Source organism: Eptesicus fuscus, chromosome 10, assembly GCF_027574615.1.
Source record: "Eptesicus fuscus isolate TK198812 chromosome 10, DD_ASM_mEF_20220401, whole genome shotgun sequence".
NCBI lineage: Eukaryota > Metazoa > Chordata > Mammalia > Chiroptera > Vespertilionidae > Eptesicus > Eptesicus fuscus.
Genome location: NC_072482.1, coordinates 5,802,412 through 5,819,651, shown reverse-complemented (window position 1 = coordinate 5,819,651; position 17,240 = coordinate 5,802,412). Strand labels below are relative to the sequence as shown.

At 44.7% G+C, this 17,240-nt stretch overlaps 1 protein-coding gene across 13 annotated transcripts in view; it reads left to right on the top strand.

Annotated features, from left to right (window-relative positions):
- Window positions 1-17,103, top strand: part of FKBP5 (FKBP prolyl isomerase 5) — a 133,758-nt gene extending 116,655 nt beyond the window's left edge. For 9 of the 13 annotated variants that reach the window (XM_054721697.1, XM_054721696.1, XM_054721695.1 and 6 more), the window contains 6 exons: window positions 1,074-1,164; window positions 3,398-3,481; window positions 10,599-10,784; window positions 13,455-13,694; window positions 14,349-14,450; window positions 15,240-17,103. In XM_054721697.1, the coding sequence (XP_054577672.1) occupies window positions 1,074-1,164; window positions 3,398-3,481; window positions 10,599-10,784; window positions 13,455-13,694; window positions 14,349-14,450; window positions 15,240-15,293 (757 nt within the window). In that variant the 3' untranslated portion in view covers window positions 15,294-17,103. Of the gene's footprint in view, window positions 1-1,073; window positions 1,165-3,397; window positions 3,482-5,104; window positions 5,432-10,598; window positions 10,785-13,454; window positions 13,695-14,348; window positions 14,451-14,952 lie in introns of those variants that run through there. The other 4 variants (XR_008557178.1, XM_054721698.1, XM_054721702.1 and 1 more) reach the window with 4 other exon arrangements.
- The last annotated feature ends 137 nt before the right edge of the window (window positions 17,104-17,240 follow it).

Below are 17,240 nucleotides of genomic sequence, written 5' to 3'. Positions count from 1 at the left end.
GCTGGGTTTTGTTCAAAACGCTGGGAAACCATTGAACCAGACAGACGAAGCTCCGTCAGCACTTCATTCTGGTAGACGTGTCCTCCCTGAACGCCTTGTATTTATTAAGATCCTACGTGATCTGAAAATCAAATTTATATGTCTGCAGTGATTTTGTCCAGTAAGATTTTGGCTAAAAGTTGTAGCATTTAGTGTACGAGCCACAGAGCTGTAAGAATATTGCTTTCTTTTTTTCCCCAAATATGTTTTCATTGATTTTTAGAGAGGGAGAGAGAGAAACATCAATTGTTTGCCTCCTGCATGCACCCTGACTGGGAATCAAACCCGCAACGTAGGATGTGCCCTTATTGGGAATCGAACCTGCAACCCCTCAGTGTACGGGACAACGTTCAACCAACTGAGTCACACCAGCCAGGGGGAAAGTGTGTCTTTTATGAGGGTTAGAACTTGCTAAGGCTGTTCTTTTTGGTTATATATTTGTTATGTCACTTGTATTTTTTAGTGTGCTCTTCAAAACTATTGAAGAAATACTGTGAAAATGCATGTTTCCCCCTGCTGTGTGAGCCTTTCCTCCCATTCCTCTGACTGGAAGTGGTGCTGTTTGACGGAGACAGCACTTCAGAGTTGAAAGCTTCTTAAGCCTCTAATGCACAGCGCTGTGGGCACAGCACTGTGACAACAGTGCCTGTCTCCTCACCCTCCTGCTGATGAGGCCACGGGAGGGTCCTAATAGCCAAATGAAGGCTGTTTTATCAAAGAACTCGATAGGAAATCAAGCAGAGGAAAGGGCAGTGACATTAAGGCCACATTAAGCAAGCTGTCCTGAGGAGAACAGGTGTCGCAATTGCACAGGGATGTGAAGAAGGAGGGAGGCTCAGTCTGGCCTGGTTTCTGAAGCCTCAGGGGCACCTGGCAGGGTCTTCTGATCAGCATCTGGCTTGTCCTCAGGGTCTCCGGTCTGTGTAGTTTGCAGACATTAGCTCTGCGCTCATGTGATGCCACAAAGTACCAAAGGAAGTGCCTGGAAATACACCAGTTCTTGTAAAGTTTTATTTTTCTACTCTCCATTTCAGATATGGTTTTGGAGAGGCAGGGAAGCCTAAATTTGGCATTGAACCTAATGCTGAGCTTATATATGAAGTTACACTTAAGAGCTTCGAAAAGGTGAGAAAATACCAACTTCTCTGAAATCATGGTATATTTCTTCTCTGCCCACTTCCTGTGAACTATAGAACGTGTTTCTGGGTGGAGTAGGTCAGTGGTCTTATTTGCATGTTGTCTCTGGGACCCCTGAGCCAGCATGGCTGACCCACAGCTACGGAGCGCAGTGTTCAGAGTTTGTTCCTATGTGTCAGCCCTTTTTTTTTTAAACTTTTTTTGGGTAGAATCCAACACTTGTTCCCTATTTGTTCCTAGACTTGTTCTTTTTGTACTTTTTTTCCTGGGTTGAAGACAAAAAGGTTCACGTTCTGCCAAGCTGCTCCTTGGGGGAGGGGCGCCGTTTTCCAGTGCTGAACGGATTGTACCCTTCTCAGGAGTGAAGAGGCCCTCAGCATGGCTCCAAGTTACTGTCCAAAAATGCAAGGCTTCGTGGGCCACCAGGCTCTGTGACAAGGAACACAAGGACAACCTGCTAACCGCAGGCCTTTTCTTTTCATACCTGTCCAAGTAGAAAAAAAGAGTTTGTCAGTGGCCTTGAGGACAAAAACGGCATGCCTCTTGAGTATATTTCCATCTCAGGCCGCCCCTGGAAGCTCCCAGCAGCAGCCTCGCCGGACAAGCACAGAGCGTGTGCCCAAGCTAGGCATTCTGTGGAGTCCCTGTGCATCAGTCACCAGAGCCCAACTCTCCCTAGAGCCCTGCATTTGGTGTGCCTTTCTTACGCCCCAGGGCTCCCTCCAGCTTCTGTGCATTAAGCTTTGGACACAAGATTTGATCTTTCACTAGATTCTGGAAGGAGACCATTGTCAGTCCAGTAGACCTGGAGCTTTGGGCTAAGAAAGGCAAGGAGGCCTGCTTTGGGATTCTCCCCTAGCAATGATGCTGCTGATCAAACCTCACACTCATGTTCCTCAAAGCAGACGTGCTCTCGTCATTGACCGTTGCTTCTTGTCACAGAACCTCTTTGGACAGCCTGCTAGCTCAGCACTGATCCTGCAGCTCTGCCTCCACATCATTAGAGAGAGAACAGCCCTTGCATATGGTTATGTGGACCTTTGACTTCCCTATTCCCGCTTCAATAAAGTAGCTCCCTGCCCCTTCCCACCCGAGCCCGGTGGACATTGCTTCCTGGCATTCCTTTGCCCACAGTGAGCTGGATCTGTCATCGCCCAAGTGTATCCATGAACCCCGCTTGCTTTATTGAAACTATGTGAAGAAGGGGTGTGCTGTTCAGGCAACACTATTTAATTCTCTGCCTCATATTAAGGATATTTAATACTCCATAAAGACTGAACCTAATATAAAAATGCAAAGGACCCTGGTTACTAGATTTTTAAATGATAGAGCTAAGTTGTTAGGAAGCAACATGGGGTTGCCAGAAAGACTAGTAACTCCCATTATTCACTTTTGGGGGGTGGGAGTGGAATACCAGGAATATACCACCAAGTGTCTTGAAGAGAGAATTTTAGAGGTACCCACTTAAGCTTATAATTCCTACACAGCAAGTGGCTCTGACATAGCCTTGTTGTTTTCCCTAAAGGACCCCAGATTGTTCTGTGGACTCTGATCCTCCTAAACCCAGTTGTTCATAATGGAAGTGCAGTTGTTTCTGGATTCATACCTTTAATTTGGGACGATAATGACACACATAATACAAATTAGCAGATGATCATTAAAACGTTTATCTATGGCTTTGAAATTATGTTTTTGCATCAGCTTTACCCTCCCAATTATGTTTTGCTTGAAATTCCCCGAGGCTACATCTGCAGGTGGATACAGTGTGGAAGCTTTACATATCTGGTTGTGTTAGAGTGGAAGAGACAACTACATGACCTGGATTTTAAAAATTCTCATCAACATACAACTGTGACTTGCCTGCAGTAGTGTTCCCATTTTAGAGTTGAAAACCAAGGCCTGAGAGAAACAGCTCGAAGTCATAATGGCAACTGAGTGGTGCCGTTTATGGGAGGGAAATAGAGACTTAGCTTCCGCTGTGTGGCCTCACTGCACACCTCTCCAGATGTGCTCTGCCGCGGGGTCCCGCACAGCTGTCATTGAAAAGCCAGTTCTAGCCTGGCAGTGACTAGAACTCACTTTGGCGGTGGCACAGTTTTAAAAGCCAGTGTGTTTGAGGTGTGGGTGGCCTCTACAAGGAGCTACTGCTTGTTCTATGGGCATAAGCTGATGCTTTTTCCTTCTCTGTTCACCTAACCATTGTCACAAATTTATGTAACAGGCCAAAGAATCCTGGGAGATGGATACCAAAGAAAAATTGGAGCAGGCTGCCATCGTCAAGGAGAAGGGAACTGTGTACTTCAAGGTATGTGAGTGTCTAGCTCAGAGAACTTGCTCAGGTGTTAATGAATTGTGCTGGTATTCCCTACTCTGAATTTTATCAACACCCTTCTAGATAAGAGTAACCCTGAATTTTTATAGGTCTGTCATTTACAGTATAAGAAATAGTGAGAAAGAATGAATTAACATGACAAAAGAGTTACAAATGCCTCTTTTTTTTCTTTTCTTAAATCCTCACCAAGGATATGCTTATTAATTTTTAGAGAGAGAAAACACCAATGTGAGAGAGAAACATCAATCTGTTGCCTCTTGTTTGCACCCCAACCGGGGACTGAACCCACAACCTAGGTATGTGTCTTGACTGGGAATTGAACTCACAACCTTTTGGTGTACAGGATGATGCTCCTACCAACTGAGCCATGTGGCCAGAGCACAGATACCACTTTTGCATTGTCTACTCTGGATTGTAACCCTCCCTGAAGAAAGACCAGGGTGGCTTGCCCGGCCACCACTACTGGCTCACTGCAGGCCTGAAGCATCTTGCTTTGGTTCATAGTTGGCACTCAGTGAGTGTTTGTGGGATGAAACAAAGAAAGAATAAAATAATTGTTAGCTGTATTGGAATTCATAGGGGTAAGTTTCACATCATTTTCCTTTCCACTGTTAGTGAAGTCACTAAGGCATGTGACAAAAGGAAAGAGAACAGGCACAGATTTCAAAAGAAACTGATAGAGCCCTAGCCGGTTTGGCTGAGTGGATAGAGTGCCAGCCTGCAGACTGAAGGGTTCTATTCCGGTCAGGGCACATGCCCGGGTTGCGGGCTCAATCCCCAGTAAGGGGCGTACAGGAAGCAGCCAATCAATGATTCTCTCGTCGATGTTTTTATCTCTCCCTTTCCCTTCCTCACTAAAATCAATAAAAATATTTTTAAAAGAAAGAAAAGAAAAGAGGGAGGGAGGGAGAGAGAGAGAGAGAGAGAGAGAGAGAGAGAGAGAGAGAGAGAGAGAGAGAGAGAAGGAAGGAAGGAAGGAAGGAAGGAAGGAAGGAAGGAAGGAAGGAAGGAAGGAAGGAAGGAAGGAAGAAAGGAAAGAAGGAAGGAAGGGAGGGAGGGAGGGAGGGAGGGAGGGAGAGAGAGAGAGAGAGAGAGAGAGAGAAGGAAAGAAAGAAAGAAAGAAAGAAAGAAAGAAAGAAAGAAAGAAAGAAAGAAAGAAAGAAAAGAAAAGAAAAGAAAAGAGAAAAGAAAAGAAAAGGAAAGAAAAGGAAAGAAAAGAAAAGGAAAAACTGATAGAAGAGGATTCATTTCTTCCGATGGCCACAGAGGTCCCTGCCACACCTACTTTTCTGAATGATCTTTGTCATTGATTGCTTCTCGAAAACCCTTTCTTGTAACACCTAGGAAGATGTGATTTCCTCAGTTAGATCTTAAACCCCCAGATTGAAGACAAAAAAGAAACAGCACTCTGTTCAGTTCTAATCAGAGTGCACCTCAGTGCTTCCCACCCCAAGATGTACCTGCTCCGTATCCGCGAAGGGCTTAGAGAACAAGAGTTAGAGACGAAGGGCAGTGTTGTTAGGCTTCCTTCTTTCTTTTTTTCTTGCCACTGCAATCCAAGAACAAAAATCAGATGCTGTTTTCAACCGTCTACAGCAGCGGTGCACAGCCGTGCTTCGGCAAGTCCTTGTGGAGCATCGGTTCTCAGACCCGCTGTGGTTGACAGCCTGGTCTGGAGGGAGTGGAGGCGCTGTGCGCTGACATGAAACGCCTGGAGAATGATGTAACACTGCGTAAGCAGGGTGAACGCAGCCCAGGAGCAGCGTGCAAGGCTCTTGTTTCAAACTTTGAGAGGAAAGCCATTACTAGATCATGAAATTGGTATAGTGGAAATGTATATTACATTATGTACTAAGGATAAATGTTTCATAATCTTTTGTTCACTTGTGTATGAATGGGTAGTGGATCATAATTTAAGACTTTTTTAAGATATTTTTTACTATGGGTTTTGGTTAAATAAATTTGAAACCTGTTGACTTACATAATATATAATTATTTATATTTACTTTTAACTACTTATTACATACTAGAGGCCCAGTGCATGATTGAATCATGCACGTGTAGGGTCCCCTACACGCTTTCGCTTTTCGCGGTGGAGCTGGGTGCCTGTCGGCTGGTGCACCGCCGAGCCGGAGGCTTCTGAAAGGCCTGGTGCCAGAGCAGACAGGCACCCAGCTCCCCCACTTTTGATGATCCGCGGCCGCTGAGGGGGGGCTACCCTGTTGCCGTGGACACCTGGCTACCCTGCTGCTACCCTGCCGTTGAGAGGCGCAGCTGGGTGTCCGCGGCAGGCCCCCTCAGCGGCCGCGGATCTGGCCGTTGAGAGGCACAGAGGGCGGGAGTCCCGCCCCCTGCACCTCTCAACAGCAGGGTAGCCCCCCTCCAGTGGCACCGGATCCGTGCCTCTCAATGGCCGGATAGGCCACCCCGCCCCCCAGCCTCCCGCCGCCCAATTGTGGGCATAGTGGAGTGATGGTAATTTACATGTTACTCTATTATTAGATAGGATACTGTATGGATCACCAGAAAACAGTGATGAAATGAGCTCTGAATTAGACTCTGGGCTTTATGATTCCAAATGATTTAAAGTCTAAAATGGTTACTTTTTCAGTTGAGGGAGTTAGATCAGTGGTCGGCAAACTCATTAGTCAACAGAGCCAAATATCAACAGTACAATGATTGAAATTTCTTTTGAGAGCCGAAAACCAACTTCTGCGCTTGGGCCACGAAGTTTCGATCGCACTGTATGTGCGCGCCCACACGTGGTATTTTTTGGAAGAGCCACACTCAAGGGGCCAAGAGCCACATGTGGCTCACGAGCCGCAGTTTGCCGACCACTGGATTAGATGATCCCCAAGTTTCTTCCAGCCCTAAAATCCTATAAGTTTTAAACTCTCAAGAGCAAGTTTGATTTTTTAATTCAATTATGTATACTGGATACTTCTAAACTATTCAAGTAAGATTTCAAGTGTGTTTTTTATAAACCCAAATACACAGTACACTAGAAAAAAAAGAAAATTTTCTGTAAAAATCCCTTTAGACCTCAGGTCCTGAATGGTGTTACCTATATACCTGGAGTCCATTAAAATCTTTAAATGTATTTTTTTATATTTCCAAACTTCTAAATAGAACATTAACAGTTCGGGCAGGGGGTTGAGGCTCTTGGCATTTAACTAGAATCATATCAACTCAGTGTAGCAAAACAGCTCAACGATTCACCAGAAACTATTGGTTGCTGATGGCTCATAACTTTGGGGAACATTACTGATAATGAAGTAATGCTGCAAAGCCACATGCCATATGGCTGTGTCCTGAATATATATACAGAGAGATGCCAGAATTTGTGATCAATAGCAAAAAACATTGCTTAGGTGTCTATACAGTTACTGAACTTGGTTGCTTCTTAGCACCACAACTGCAGTAGTGATTTCATAATATTATGAACCCTCTTAAAATTACTGATCTTTGAATAAAATCTGGATCAGCAGTCACACATATGGAACATATTATTTTTAACATGCAATTTGACAGATGAAATCTTTCAAAACACTAGGCCATTGGGGAAAATTAATGAAAGGTTCAAAACCACTGACCTAAGCCTTTTCTCCCAGAATGTCTCTGAACATTTTGTACTTCTGAACACTTTCCCAGAGGCACCTTCCTAATTATAGGTAAAAGGTCCCAGCAGTGAGCCTAGTTTTAGCTCTAAGGCCTCAAACAGGTCGGTGGGTCGTTTCCTGTCCACATTCCCTTTTCAGAGTTCAGGGCAGGTTTCAGCCCTCCACCCTGCCCTCCTGGGCCTCATCTTTCTGGGGACTGACTTGGAGCGTTGTGCACACGCAGGCAGAGTCATCCAGGCTGTGGGTGACAGCAGAGATGGTGACATAAAAATGTGCATTTCATGACATCAGGACATGGGAGCTCCATTTCCATTGATCTGCGCTTTGGTTTACACTTTAGTGCGTAAATCTCTCTCCTTAAGAGGGTTGAATTTTGGTCAGCTAAATAGCGATTTTGCTGTGTAGATTAAGATTATACATTCCTCCTATCAGCCTCTGAACACCGAAGGGAAGAAAGGTAGAAGAGGACTCTTTTAACATGGCGCTAAACATAATTAAGTCTAGGTAACAACGTGACATCATGCCAGGCACTGTACAGGTCAGGGAAACAAACATGGTTTTCATTTCCTCCCCCTAGCTGGCAGCAATCTGCAGGACAAGGCCTTCACTATCACACCTGCTTAGTGTTTCTCTCTTCTGACCACTTGGTGGCGAGGACCCAGCAGTGACATGGGGCTCTGGCGCCCCCTTGTGCTCTATGGGGAAAAGGCATTTCCAAAGCAAGCTAGTTGAGGATCATCTTTCAACCACGGAACCCTTTTCAGACAAACAGGCTTTACTATGTTTTGACTGCTCTTGCTGAACCAAGAAACCAGTGCTATGATTTAGAAACAAACCATTTACGAGTCAACCCTGCCTTTTTTCCCCTTCTACATTTTTAAAAAATTGATTTTAGTGGGGGAGAGAGAGATTGACAAACATCCATGTGAGAGAGAAAAACATTGATCAATTGCCTCCTAGAGGCGCCCCAACCAGAAATCAAACCCGCAACCTGGGTATGTGCCCTGCCTAGGAATTGAACCTGCCACCTTTTGGTGCAAGAGACGATGCTCCAACCAACCGAGCCACACCGGCCAGGGCTCCTTCTGCATTCTTATACTGCAGGACTTCTCAGCCTCGCACTGTTGTCGTTTGGGGCCGGATGATTCTGTGTTAGTGGGAGACTGTCGTGGACATTGTAGGATATTTAGCAGCATTCCTTGCCTCTACCCAGTAGATGCCACTAGTACATGACGACTAAAGGACATCTCCAAACATTGCCAAATGTCCCGGAGGCACAGTCACCCCAGTGGAGAACTCCTGTTAGCACATCAGAAGCAGAAGTACCACAAAGCAAATACCTGTACTGTGCTCATTGGAAGTGACCTAAATAAAATTATGTATGATAATGATACATATGAAAGAGCTTTCAAGAAATTAAAATGCTCTTTCAATGTAAAGGAACTACTATGAAGTCTATTGCTTGTTTTTCTTTTTAGAAACTGTAGCCTTCTACCATTCTGTTATTCAAAACCTACCAAAGTTGTAAGATCCAGTCTTGGTCCCCCCTGGCTCTCCTTTTCTTTCCCTATAACAATATATGAGGAGGTAATTGGAAAGGTAATAGGTACGTTAAGTGAAGGAGGAAAGAGGAAGAAGAAACTAGGCATAAGGGAAAATGCCCTTACCTGATCTAAATGAAATGACACCCTTCGCCAAAACTGGTTTGGCTCAGTGGATAGAGCATCGGCCTTCGGACTGAAAGGTCCCAGGTTCGATTCCGGTCAAGGGCATGTACCTTGGTTGCGGGCACATCCCCAGTGGGGGGTGTGCAGAAGGCAGCTGATAGATGTTTCTCTCTCATCGATGTTTCTAACTCTCTATCCCTCTCCCTTCCTCTCTGTAAAAAGACAATAAAAATATATTTAAAAAAAATAAATAAAATAAAATAAATGAAATGACACCCTTCATTTCTACCCACCTCCACATTGCTCCCAATGATAGAAGATCTTTGGATTCCATAATTATATTCCTTGACCTTAATATTAGTCAGCAAACCTTCATTAAGGGTCTGTTTGTGCTAAACCCTTGATACACCAAAGGGGTTGGAACATGCTTCCTGTCCTCGAAGAGCTCCCGGTTCAGCAGGAGGGGATGACAGACAGACTGGGGGAGGGCTGCTTCACGTGGTGCCCAAAAGGCGCACCTAACTAATTATGTCTTAGTTACCTCAGCTGCCACAGCGAAATGCCCGAGACTGAACAATAGGAATTCCTTCCTCACAGGTCTGAAGATAGCAGTCCAAGGCCAGGGTGCCAGCAGGGTCTTGGGTCGCAGATGGCATCCTTCTTGCTGTGTCCTCATGTGACTTTCCCTAGCTGCTGTGGGTGGGGAGAGAGGAAGCAGGGAACTAATTCTCTCTGGTGGGCACCCCCTACAGGGCTCTCCTAACCTGATTGCCTCCCAAAGGTCCCATCTCCAAAAACAGTACATTGGGGGTAGGGCTTCAGTGTATGAATTGGGAGGAGGGGTTCAATTCAGCCCATAGCAAGTACAATATGATTTCCTCAAGAATTTCAGCATTTACTCTTAAAGGGCCTGGTTTCATATTCTTACAACCTGTATCACAAATTTCTGAGGTGGAGAAGAAACAGACTGAATTTAGTAGCCTTCTTCAGAAACCTCAGTCCTTCGGCACTGCCTTTCTCAAGTGGAACGGGGAGCTCTCTCTGTCGTCCCTTTCCTAAGCTCCCTCTGAAGAGGGGTGCTCAGTGGGGTGCCGCTTTGGCCTCGTTCAGACCCATACTCCACTTGGCACTGGTCTACTCCATCCTCACCCAAAATCAACATCAGGGCTTCCTTCTAGGTGAGCTCATTTCTTAGGCCAACCCCTTTAGGTCCCTTGAGGCAGGGACATTCTTGTAGACCTCTGTGATGTCTCTCTCAGTGAGTGAGGGTGGAGTGCATGCAGAAAGTTTGCTGGCCCTGGTATAGGTCACTGGATTTGCCAGGATGTATCTCCTGCACAGTGCTGACGGTCAGGAGTCCGGGAAAAGGCACTTCCCCCTTCAGTAACCTAGTGACAGGGTCTGGAACTACGCACCAGCCTTTTGGAAAGCGGATGAATGAATGGATGGATGGACGGACAGACCGACAGACAGACAGATAGATAGATAACAGCACCACAGAATGCTACCCCAATGCCTTGCTGCCTTCTCACTGAGAGCACTGCCCCCTTGGAACAGGTCAAGGGTAAGTGCAGGGCAGACTCTGTCCTGACCAGCTCACTGGTCATTGGGACTTCAGAGAGAATGGAAAAGTGTCTGGCTAGCCACCCGTGAGGAAAAAAAAACAAATGATGAAACCCCAGGGTTTGTATGAGGGGGTTTCCATTTTGAGGGTTTGGTATTTCCAGGGAGGCCTTGGCTTACACTTCTCGTGTGCCCCTCTCGAGCCTGTGTAGAGAGTAATGCCCAGCTCTTCTCTCCTAGGGAGGCAAATACCTGCAGGCGGTCATTCAGTACGGGAAGATAGTGTCGTGGCTCGAGATGGAATACGGCCTGTCCGAAAAGGAATCTAAAGCTTCCGAGTCGTTCCTGCTCGCTGCCTTCCTGAACCTGGCCATGTGCTACCTGAAGCTCCGAGAATACACCAAAGCCGTGGAATGCTGCGATAAGGTAGCGTCTGCGAGGCTGGGCTGCAGAGGCCACGCATCTCTCCAGCCTCATCCCTGCTCCACCTTCGCTGCTGCTCGCCAAGGGTTGAGGGTTTTTCATTTGGCTTTATATTTTTTTGTTTGTTTGTTTGGGATTGTTTCTCAATATGAACTGGGAAATTCAGAAAGGTTTTGATTAAAGACTTTTCTGAGGCCTAGACTATCTATATATATAAAAGCCTAAGCGACCGGTCTACCAGTCGCTATGACACGCACTAACCACCAGGGGGCAGGCACTCAATGCACGAGCTGCCCCTGGTGATCAGTGCGCTCCCATGGCCAACCTCCCATGGTCCTTCCCCCTGATGGCCCTGATTGGTTCAGTCCCTTCCCCGCCTCCCCCCGCCTGGCCAGCCGGCCGAATCAACCCCAATCAGGCAGCTGGCCAACCTCCTGTGGTCCCACCGCCCAGCCAGCCAGCCTCCCTCGACTCCTCTTCCCCCAACACTAGCCAACCTCCCACAGCCCCAATCGGCCCCATCACCAGCTAGGCCGAGGGACCCCACCTGTGCACAAATTCATGCACGGGGCCTCTAGTTTATAATAATGCATTATGCATAAAAGTTTCAATAAAATTAAACAATTTTATCCATGACCTTCCTTAAATTAATATCACTTGGTATCAGATTAGACATATAACTCCTCAGGTTCAATTTAATAAGAACAGATGTAACTTAAGCCTTTTAGTACTTTAATAAAACAGGCCGCAACTGCTCATATTGGGGATATATAAGGAAGTCACTGTTTGTTATCATATTTATTCCCTGATTAGGAATACACATAAATAGTTTGAAAGACCCACCAAGCATCAGCAGCCCTCTCCCTTTTACATTTGTGTTGTTAATACTGTTCCTGGGCTGTGAATCCAGGTGTTCGTGAAGGTGTCTGTCTGAAGCGTGCTTCTGGTGTTCTTATGCACATGTATGTGATGCTGACTGTTAGGTCAGATATCTGGTCTCAGAGCCAACAGTGTGTGTTATGTATGGGTAACAGCTAACAATCGATTGTATCTTAAAGATAAACAGAAAGGGATAAGAAAAACAAGCAACGATTTCATATATTCTTTGTAAGATTATTTTTGAATTTTAAGATTTTGAGTTTTGTGGATTAATATGTTCCTATCATGTTTTACTCAATATTTGCCTAAGAAAAAATGTTACTGTTAATTACATTTTAAGCTTTTTCTTTATTTTTTATTATAATAGTATAAAGTTATTCAAGTTCAAAATTACGAAACATACAAGAAAGTAAAAGTTCATTTATAAGATTCCAGTTGACCATCTCTTCCAAAATCATTCATTGATCTCACACATATTCCTTCCGTTTTTTCCACACATAGAGTAACATATATGTATATGTTCTTTTAAAAATTAGAATATATAGATTTAGACATAATTTCATAAAACGACATTTTTCTGCATCTTATCAATCTGTCATATAACTCTTCTTCATTCTTTTAAATATCTATTGAGTATCCATTGCACGCCATCTATGGTTTATCTCACCAGTCCCTCTTGGTAGATGTCCAGGTTATAATGTTACAGATTATGTGGTGTCTCTCTTTGCATACTTGTGGGATTGTTTCTATAGGATAAATTCCTAGAAGTGGAAATTCTGGGTCAAAAGACAATAATTTTAATACAGTAACATTTTAAATCTAAATATATATTATCATTGAATATTATCAGTGGTTTTTTTCCTCAGTGGACAAATTTTCTTCACTTCTTATTGCACATATTTTCATTGTTTGCTATTTGTACTTCTGTGATTGCCTGTTCACATTCTTCAGCTGCATTATTGGTCTGTTTTCGGTTGATTGAGATAATCTATACATTATGACTCTGAACACTTAGGGACACTAGGACCCCATTCTTATTTGTCTTTTAACTTGGGATGGCATCTTTTTCCATAAGAAAAGTTTTAATGTTGACGGAGTCAAATCTTTTTTTTCCTTTCTGGTTAGAAGTCTTCCCCACCCTAAGAGTATAAAAATAACCCCATTCAGTACTAGCAAAACCTGCTCCAACTAGGTTTACTTTTTTTAAAAAAATAATTTTAAAAATCTATTATTTTTATTGGGCAGTGCATGTAAAAATACTTGATTTAGAACTTATTTTTGTGTTTATGATGTGAGGTAAGAATTAAGTCTTATTTTCTACATGGATAGCTACTGTCTTGACCCCATTTTTTGTTAAGAGTCTGTCTTGCTTTGTTCTGCTCCACTGACCTGTTTGTTCATGGACTAGTAACCAAACTGTTTTAATGTCAATAGTTGGTAGTATATCTTTTTCTCAGGTAAGGCAATTCTCCTCTTATTATTTTTGTTTATCCAAAATTTGCTCAGCTATTCTTAGTCACTTACTCCTTTCAATTGAACTTTAAAATGAACTTCTCAAGATCCCTTCCAAATCCTTCGGGGTTTTTAGAGAAATTGTGTTAAACACAGAAATTAGTTTGGGTGATTAGTTGTGTTTTGATCAGTAGTATGTAATAACCTTGCGCCCATCTTTTCAATACACTTTTTCTAATTCCCTGGCCAGAGAGCTTTAGTAAGTTATTTAAATACTGAGTTTCTTTCGGAAGTCCCGTAAGTTACATTCATTCTTTCTGAAACATACACCGTGTGTTCCAGGCCCTGGGACTAGACAGTGCCAATGAGAAGGGCTTGTACCGGAGGGGTGAAGCCCAGCTGCTCATGAACGAGTTCGAGTCAGCCAAGGGCGACTTCGAGAAGGTGCTGGCAGTCAACCCCCAGAACAAGGCCGCGCGGCAGCAGATCTCCATGTGCCAGAAAAAGGCGAAGGAGCACAACGAGCGAGACCGCAGAATCTACGCCAACATGTTCACCAAGTTTGCGGAGCAGGATGCCAAGGTGTGTGTGGGACGCACTGGCCGTCGGGTGGTAGATCGGAACGGACCTCGCCCTTCGATTTATAGTCTCAGAGGGGACAGCTCCACACCCAGAGCACAGCCCAGGGAAACGGGTTCCGAGCTGAGAGGCTGGTCTGGTCCAGAGGGAGCATGGGGCTGCTCTGCTCACCGAGGCCTGTAGTAGAGGCACTGGCCTGTCCATGCAGGAGCTGAGGCCAAGCGATTGCCTAGACATGTCCTAAAGCTTTTATTCTTTTTTAAAAAATCAAGCACATTAGGTTTTTTCCAGGTAATACCTCTATTTTCCCAGGAAATGGGCTGTGGTGGGGATGCCCACCGCCATGCCCTCTACTTGGAGGCTCGGGAGCCAACCTGGCCCGGGGCGAGAGAGGCCTGCTCCCCGGCCGCAGACTGCGTTCTGCTCTTGAGCTTCCCCACCCCCCACCCCCCGCCAGCTTGCCACGTGGACCTGGTTATCACACAGTGGCAAGCTGGTCATTTTAACTGGAGAAAAGTGACCGCTCCCACTCTGGGCAGCACAGCCCTGGCTTACCCAGCCGGGAAGCCTAAGTATCCTGCGCTGCCCTCTCCCGTTGAGCAGACAGACGGTCTGCGGGCCAGGAGCTAACTGAGCATCCCACTCTTTCTTCCTCAGGAAGAGGCCAGTAAAACAATGGGCCAGAAGACTTTAGGAGGGGTCACCAATGAAAAAGAAACAGGAAGTCAAGCAGTGGAAGAAGAGAGAGCCAGAGGCCATGTATGACACCAGGCAAAGGAGGGAAGAGCCTCTGAACTCGGCCCTCCTCATGGGCTTTCCCCAACTCAGGACTCAGCAGTGTTCAATGTCAAGTTCATCATAGTCTCTGTGATTCTGGAAGCAAATGGCAAACCCAGTAGCTTCCCCCAAACCACACCCTGCTGCTGCCCAGCGCTCTCATTGAGAGGTGGCATGGGACCACTCCGGGGGGACAACAGATGGCTGTTGGCGTGGAGACAGCCAACCGCGCAAGTCCAGCTCATTTCAGTTGATGTCAACTTTCACTGCCCAATTCAGGGTCCCTTGAGATAATCCTAACAATTTGGGGGCTGTCTCTTAGGTTTTACATTTAATTGAATTTTAATAGCAATTCAGAAACCTAAAAATAAATGCTTAATGAATTTCTCCTTTCTTACAGTTGGATGAGGGAAAGGAGGATGAAGTTGTTGTTTTTAAATAACTGAAGTGCTGCAAATGCAACTGTTGTATTTTTAACCAACAGAACCCACAGTAGAGGGGCCGGTGCCCCACAGGCCCACAGCCGCGACACAGACTGGAAAGCCAGGACCTCAGGGCCACTTGCTTGCTAATGTAGCCCAGCCCCTGTGAGCGGCCGCCTGCAGCAGTGGGTTTCTCCCACGCCCAGCCCGCCCTCAGCAGAAGCCCTGCCACTCCCCAAACTCTCCCGCAGGGACCGCGGTCTTTCTCTGTTTGGGATGGAGTTCTGAGAGGCGGAAATGTGAAAAGAGCAATCAGAACTGCTTGTTTTCCTTCCTCTGTTCCTTTTAGGGAATAACTGAGCGCAGTGCTGCCTGCCGGCATCGCCACTGGTGCGGCACCTGATTCCATGCTGCCCGCTCTGAGGACGTCAGACTGTTCTTACAATACCTCTGACTGGAGTGGATGTATCACATATCCTTTTAGGATCCATGCAGCTTTTTTGTTGTTGTCTTTCTTAAATTACTGGCTCATAAACATTTGTATACTGGTTTATGAACTTATTTACACTCCTTTCTCATGCAAAACAAACAAAAACCTTGACTTTTTACTATTAGGTAGCTGAATTTTTTTTTTTTTTATCCTCACTTGAGGGTATATCTTTATTGTTTTTTGTTTTGTTTTGTTTTGTTTGTTTTGTTTTGAGAGAAATAACAATCAGTTGCCTCCCAAACATGCATGGACCAGGAATTGATCAAACCCACGACCTTTTGGTGCAGGGGACGACGCTCAACCAACTGAGCCACACTGGCCAGGGCAGTAGCTGAATTTTTAAAAACAAATTCTGCAGTTGAAAAAAATAAGTAGTTGCTCTTCTACATTAGGGTTTTCCTTGCAGGTTGACACACAGTGGCTTTTTTTCCCTTTTCTGAGAGCTTCTTTCTTCTGGTGTGAGTTGTGAAAAAAACTTCCCATGCAGGTACATCTAGCTTACAATTTCCAATACTTGGGCATTGAGGTAGGGCAAGTCTTAGATCTGGACATGTAGTTGAAGGTTCGTCCTTATGGATAAACAATATTGACACTGGCCTTCTATTCGCACAGCCTAGGAAACACTCTTGGGAATGCATTTGGCAACCCAAGGGAACATTCGCTTCAACCTACAACATCTCACTCTCTCAAATCCGAAAGAACACTGCAATTATATTTTAGATTAGTTTTAATTTTTATGGTGGTTTTAACAAAAGTTTTATTATTAGGTTAGGACCCAGTTAAATCTAAATATAAAATCACTTCCTTTTATACCTGTTTTCTTCTCCATGGAACAAATGGAATTAAATTGTGTTTCTCTGTTGATGCTAACAAAAATCCTTTTAAATTCTCATTTATACTTTTTTTCTTTTTCCATAAGATATTTCTTTTTAAAGCCCCAAATCTTATCTAGGAAATATGAAAAGCAAAAGTTGATTTTGCTTATTTGCCTCTTAACTATTTAGCATTTATAGCTCTGTTGACTAGAGCATGACTCCAGTGAGCCCATGACTGAGATTTGACCTAAAAAGGCCAGTGAGCTTTTGCAGTTAGCAAACATAAAAGTGTCCAAAATGAGATGAGCCCAGCAACTGTCCCAAGTGTGAAGGAACCCCCGGGGGAACATGCAAGAGTGTGGATCTGAGCAAACAAGCAGAAGGTAGCCATCACCACTTGAGAAAAAGAAATTTCACAGATTCTTGTGTCAAATCCAGTAATCTCAAACAGTTGGTCTAGAAATCGGCAGATGTCTTTGAACCGTCTTTTAGACTGCATATGGAGTGGGGATGAATTAAAAACAATTTTTAAAAACCATTCAGATGCACATTGTGTGTGTTCCTTAAATGCAAAAAGTGATTTCCCATTGTTCTTGGTGTTGCTTGAATAGTCTTCAGGAAGGGTTGCTTGGGCTGGAAAACGACAGTGGGGCCCGCATTGAAATGAGACAACCCTGGCAGGGCAGTGCTGACCTGCTCCTTGCTGTGATGCACAGCTCGAAACCAGCATTGGGCTAATGGCGGTGGGGATGCATCTCCGTTCAAATGAACCAAATAATCAGGAAAATAAGAGGGTTTTGTTTTCTCATTACCCAGGGAGGATTCCACCATTTTAAGTGATTGTAAATTAGGTTCAATTTGAGCAATGAAGAGATTTAATTTGCCCTTTAATAAATATGAGAAATGGAGCAGGCCTGTGCAGATGATGCTCTGTGTTAAGCACACATTTCTTAAGGAGCAGATCCCATCGGACACTCATGGTTACATACTCTGAAAGCTTTAGCACAGTGGTTCTCAACCTTTCTAATGCCGCGACCCTTTAACA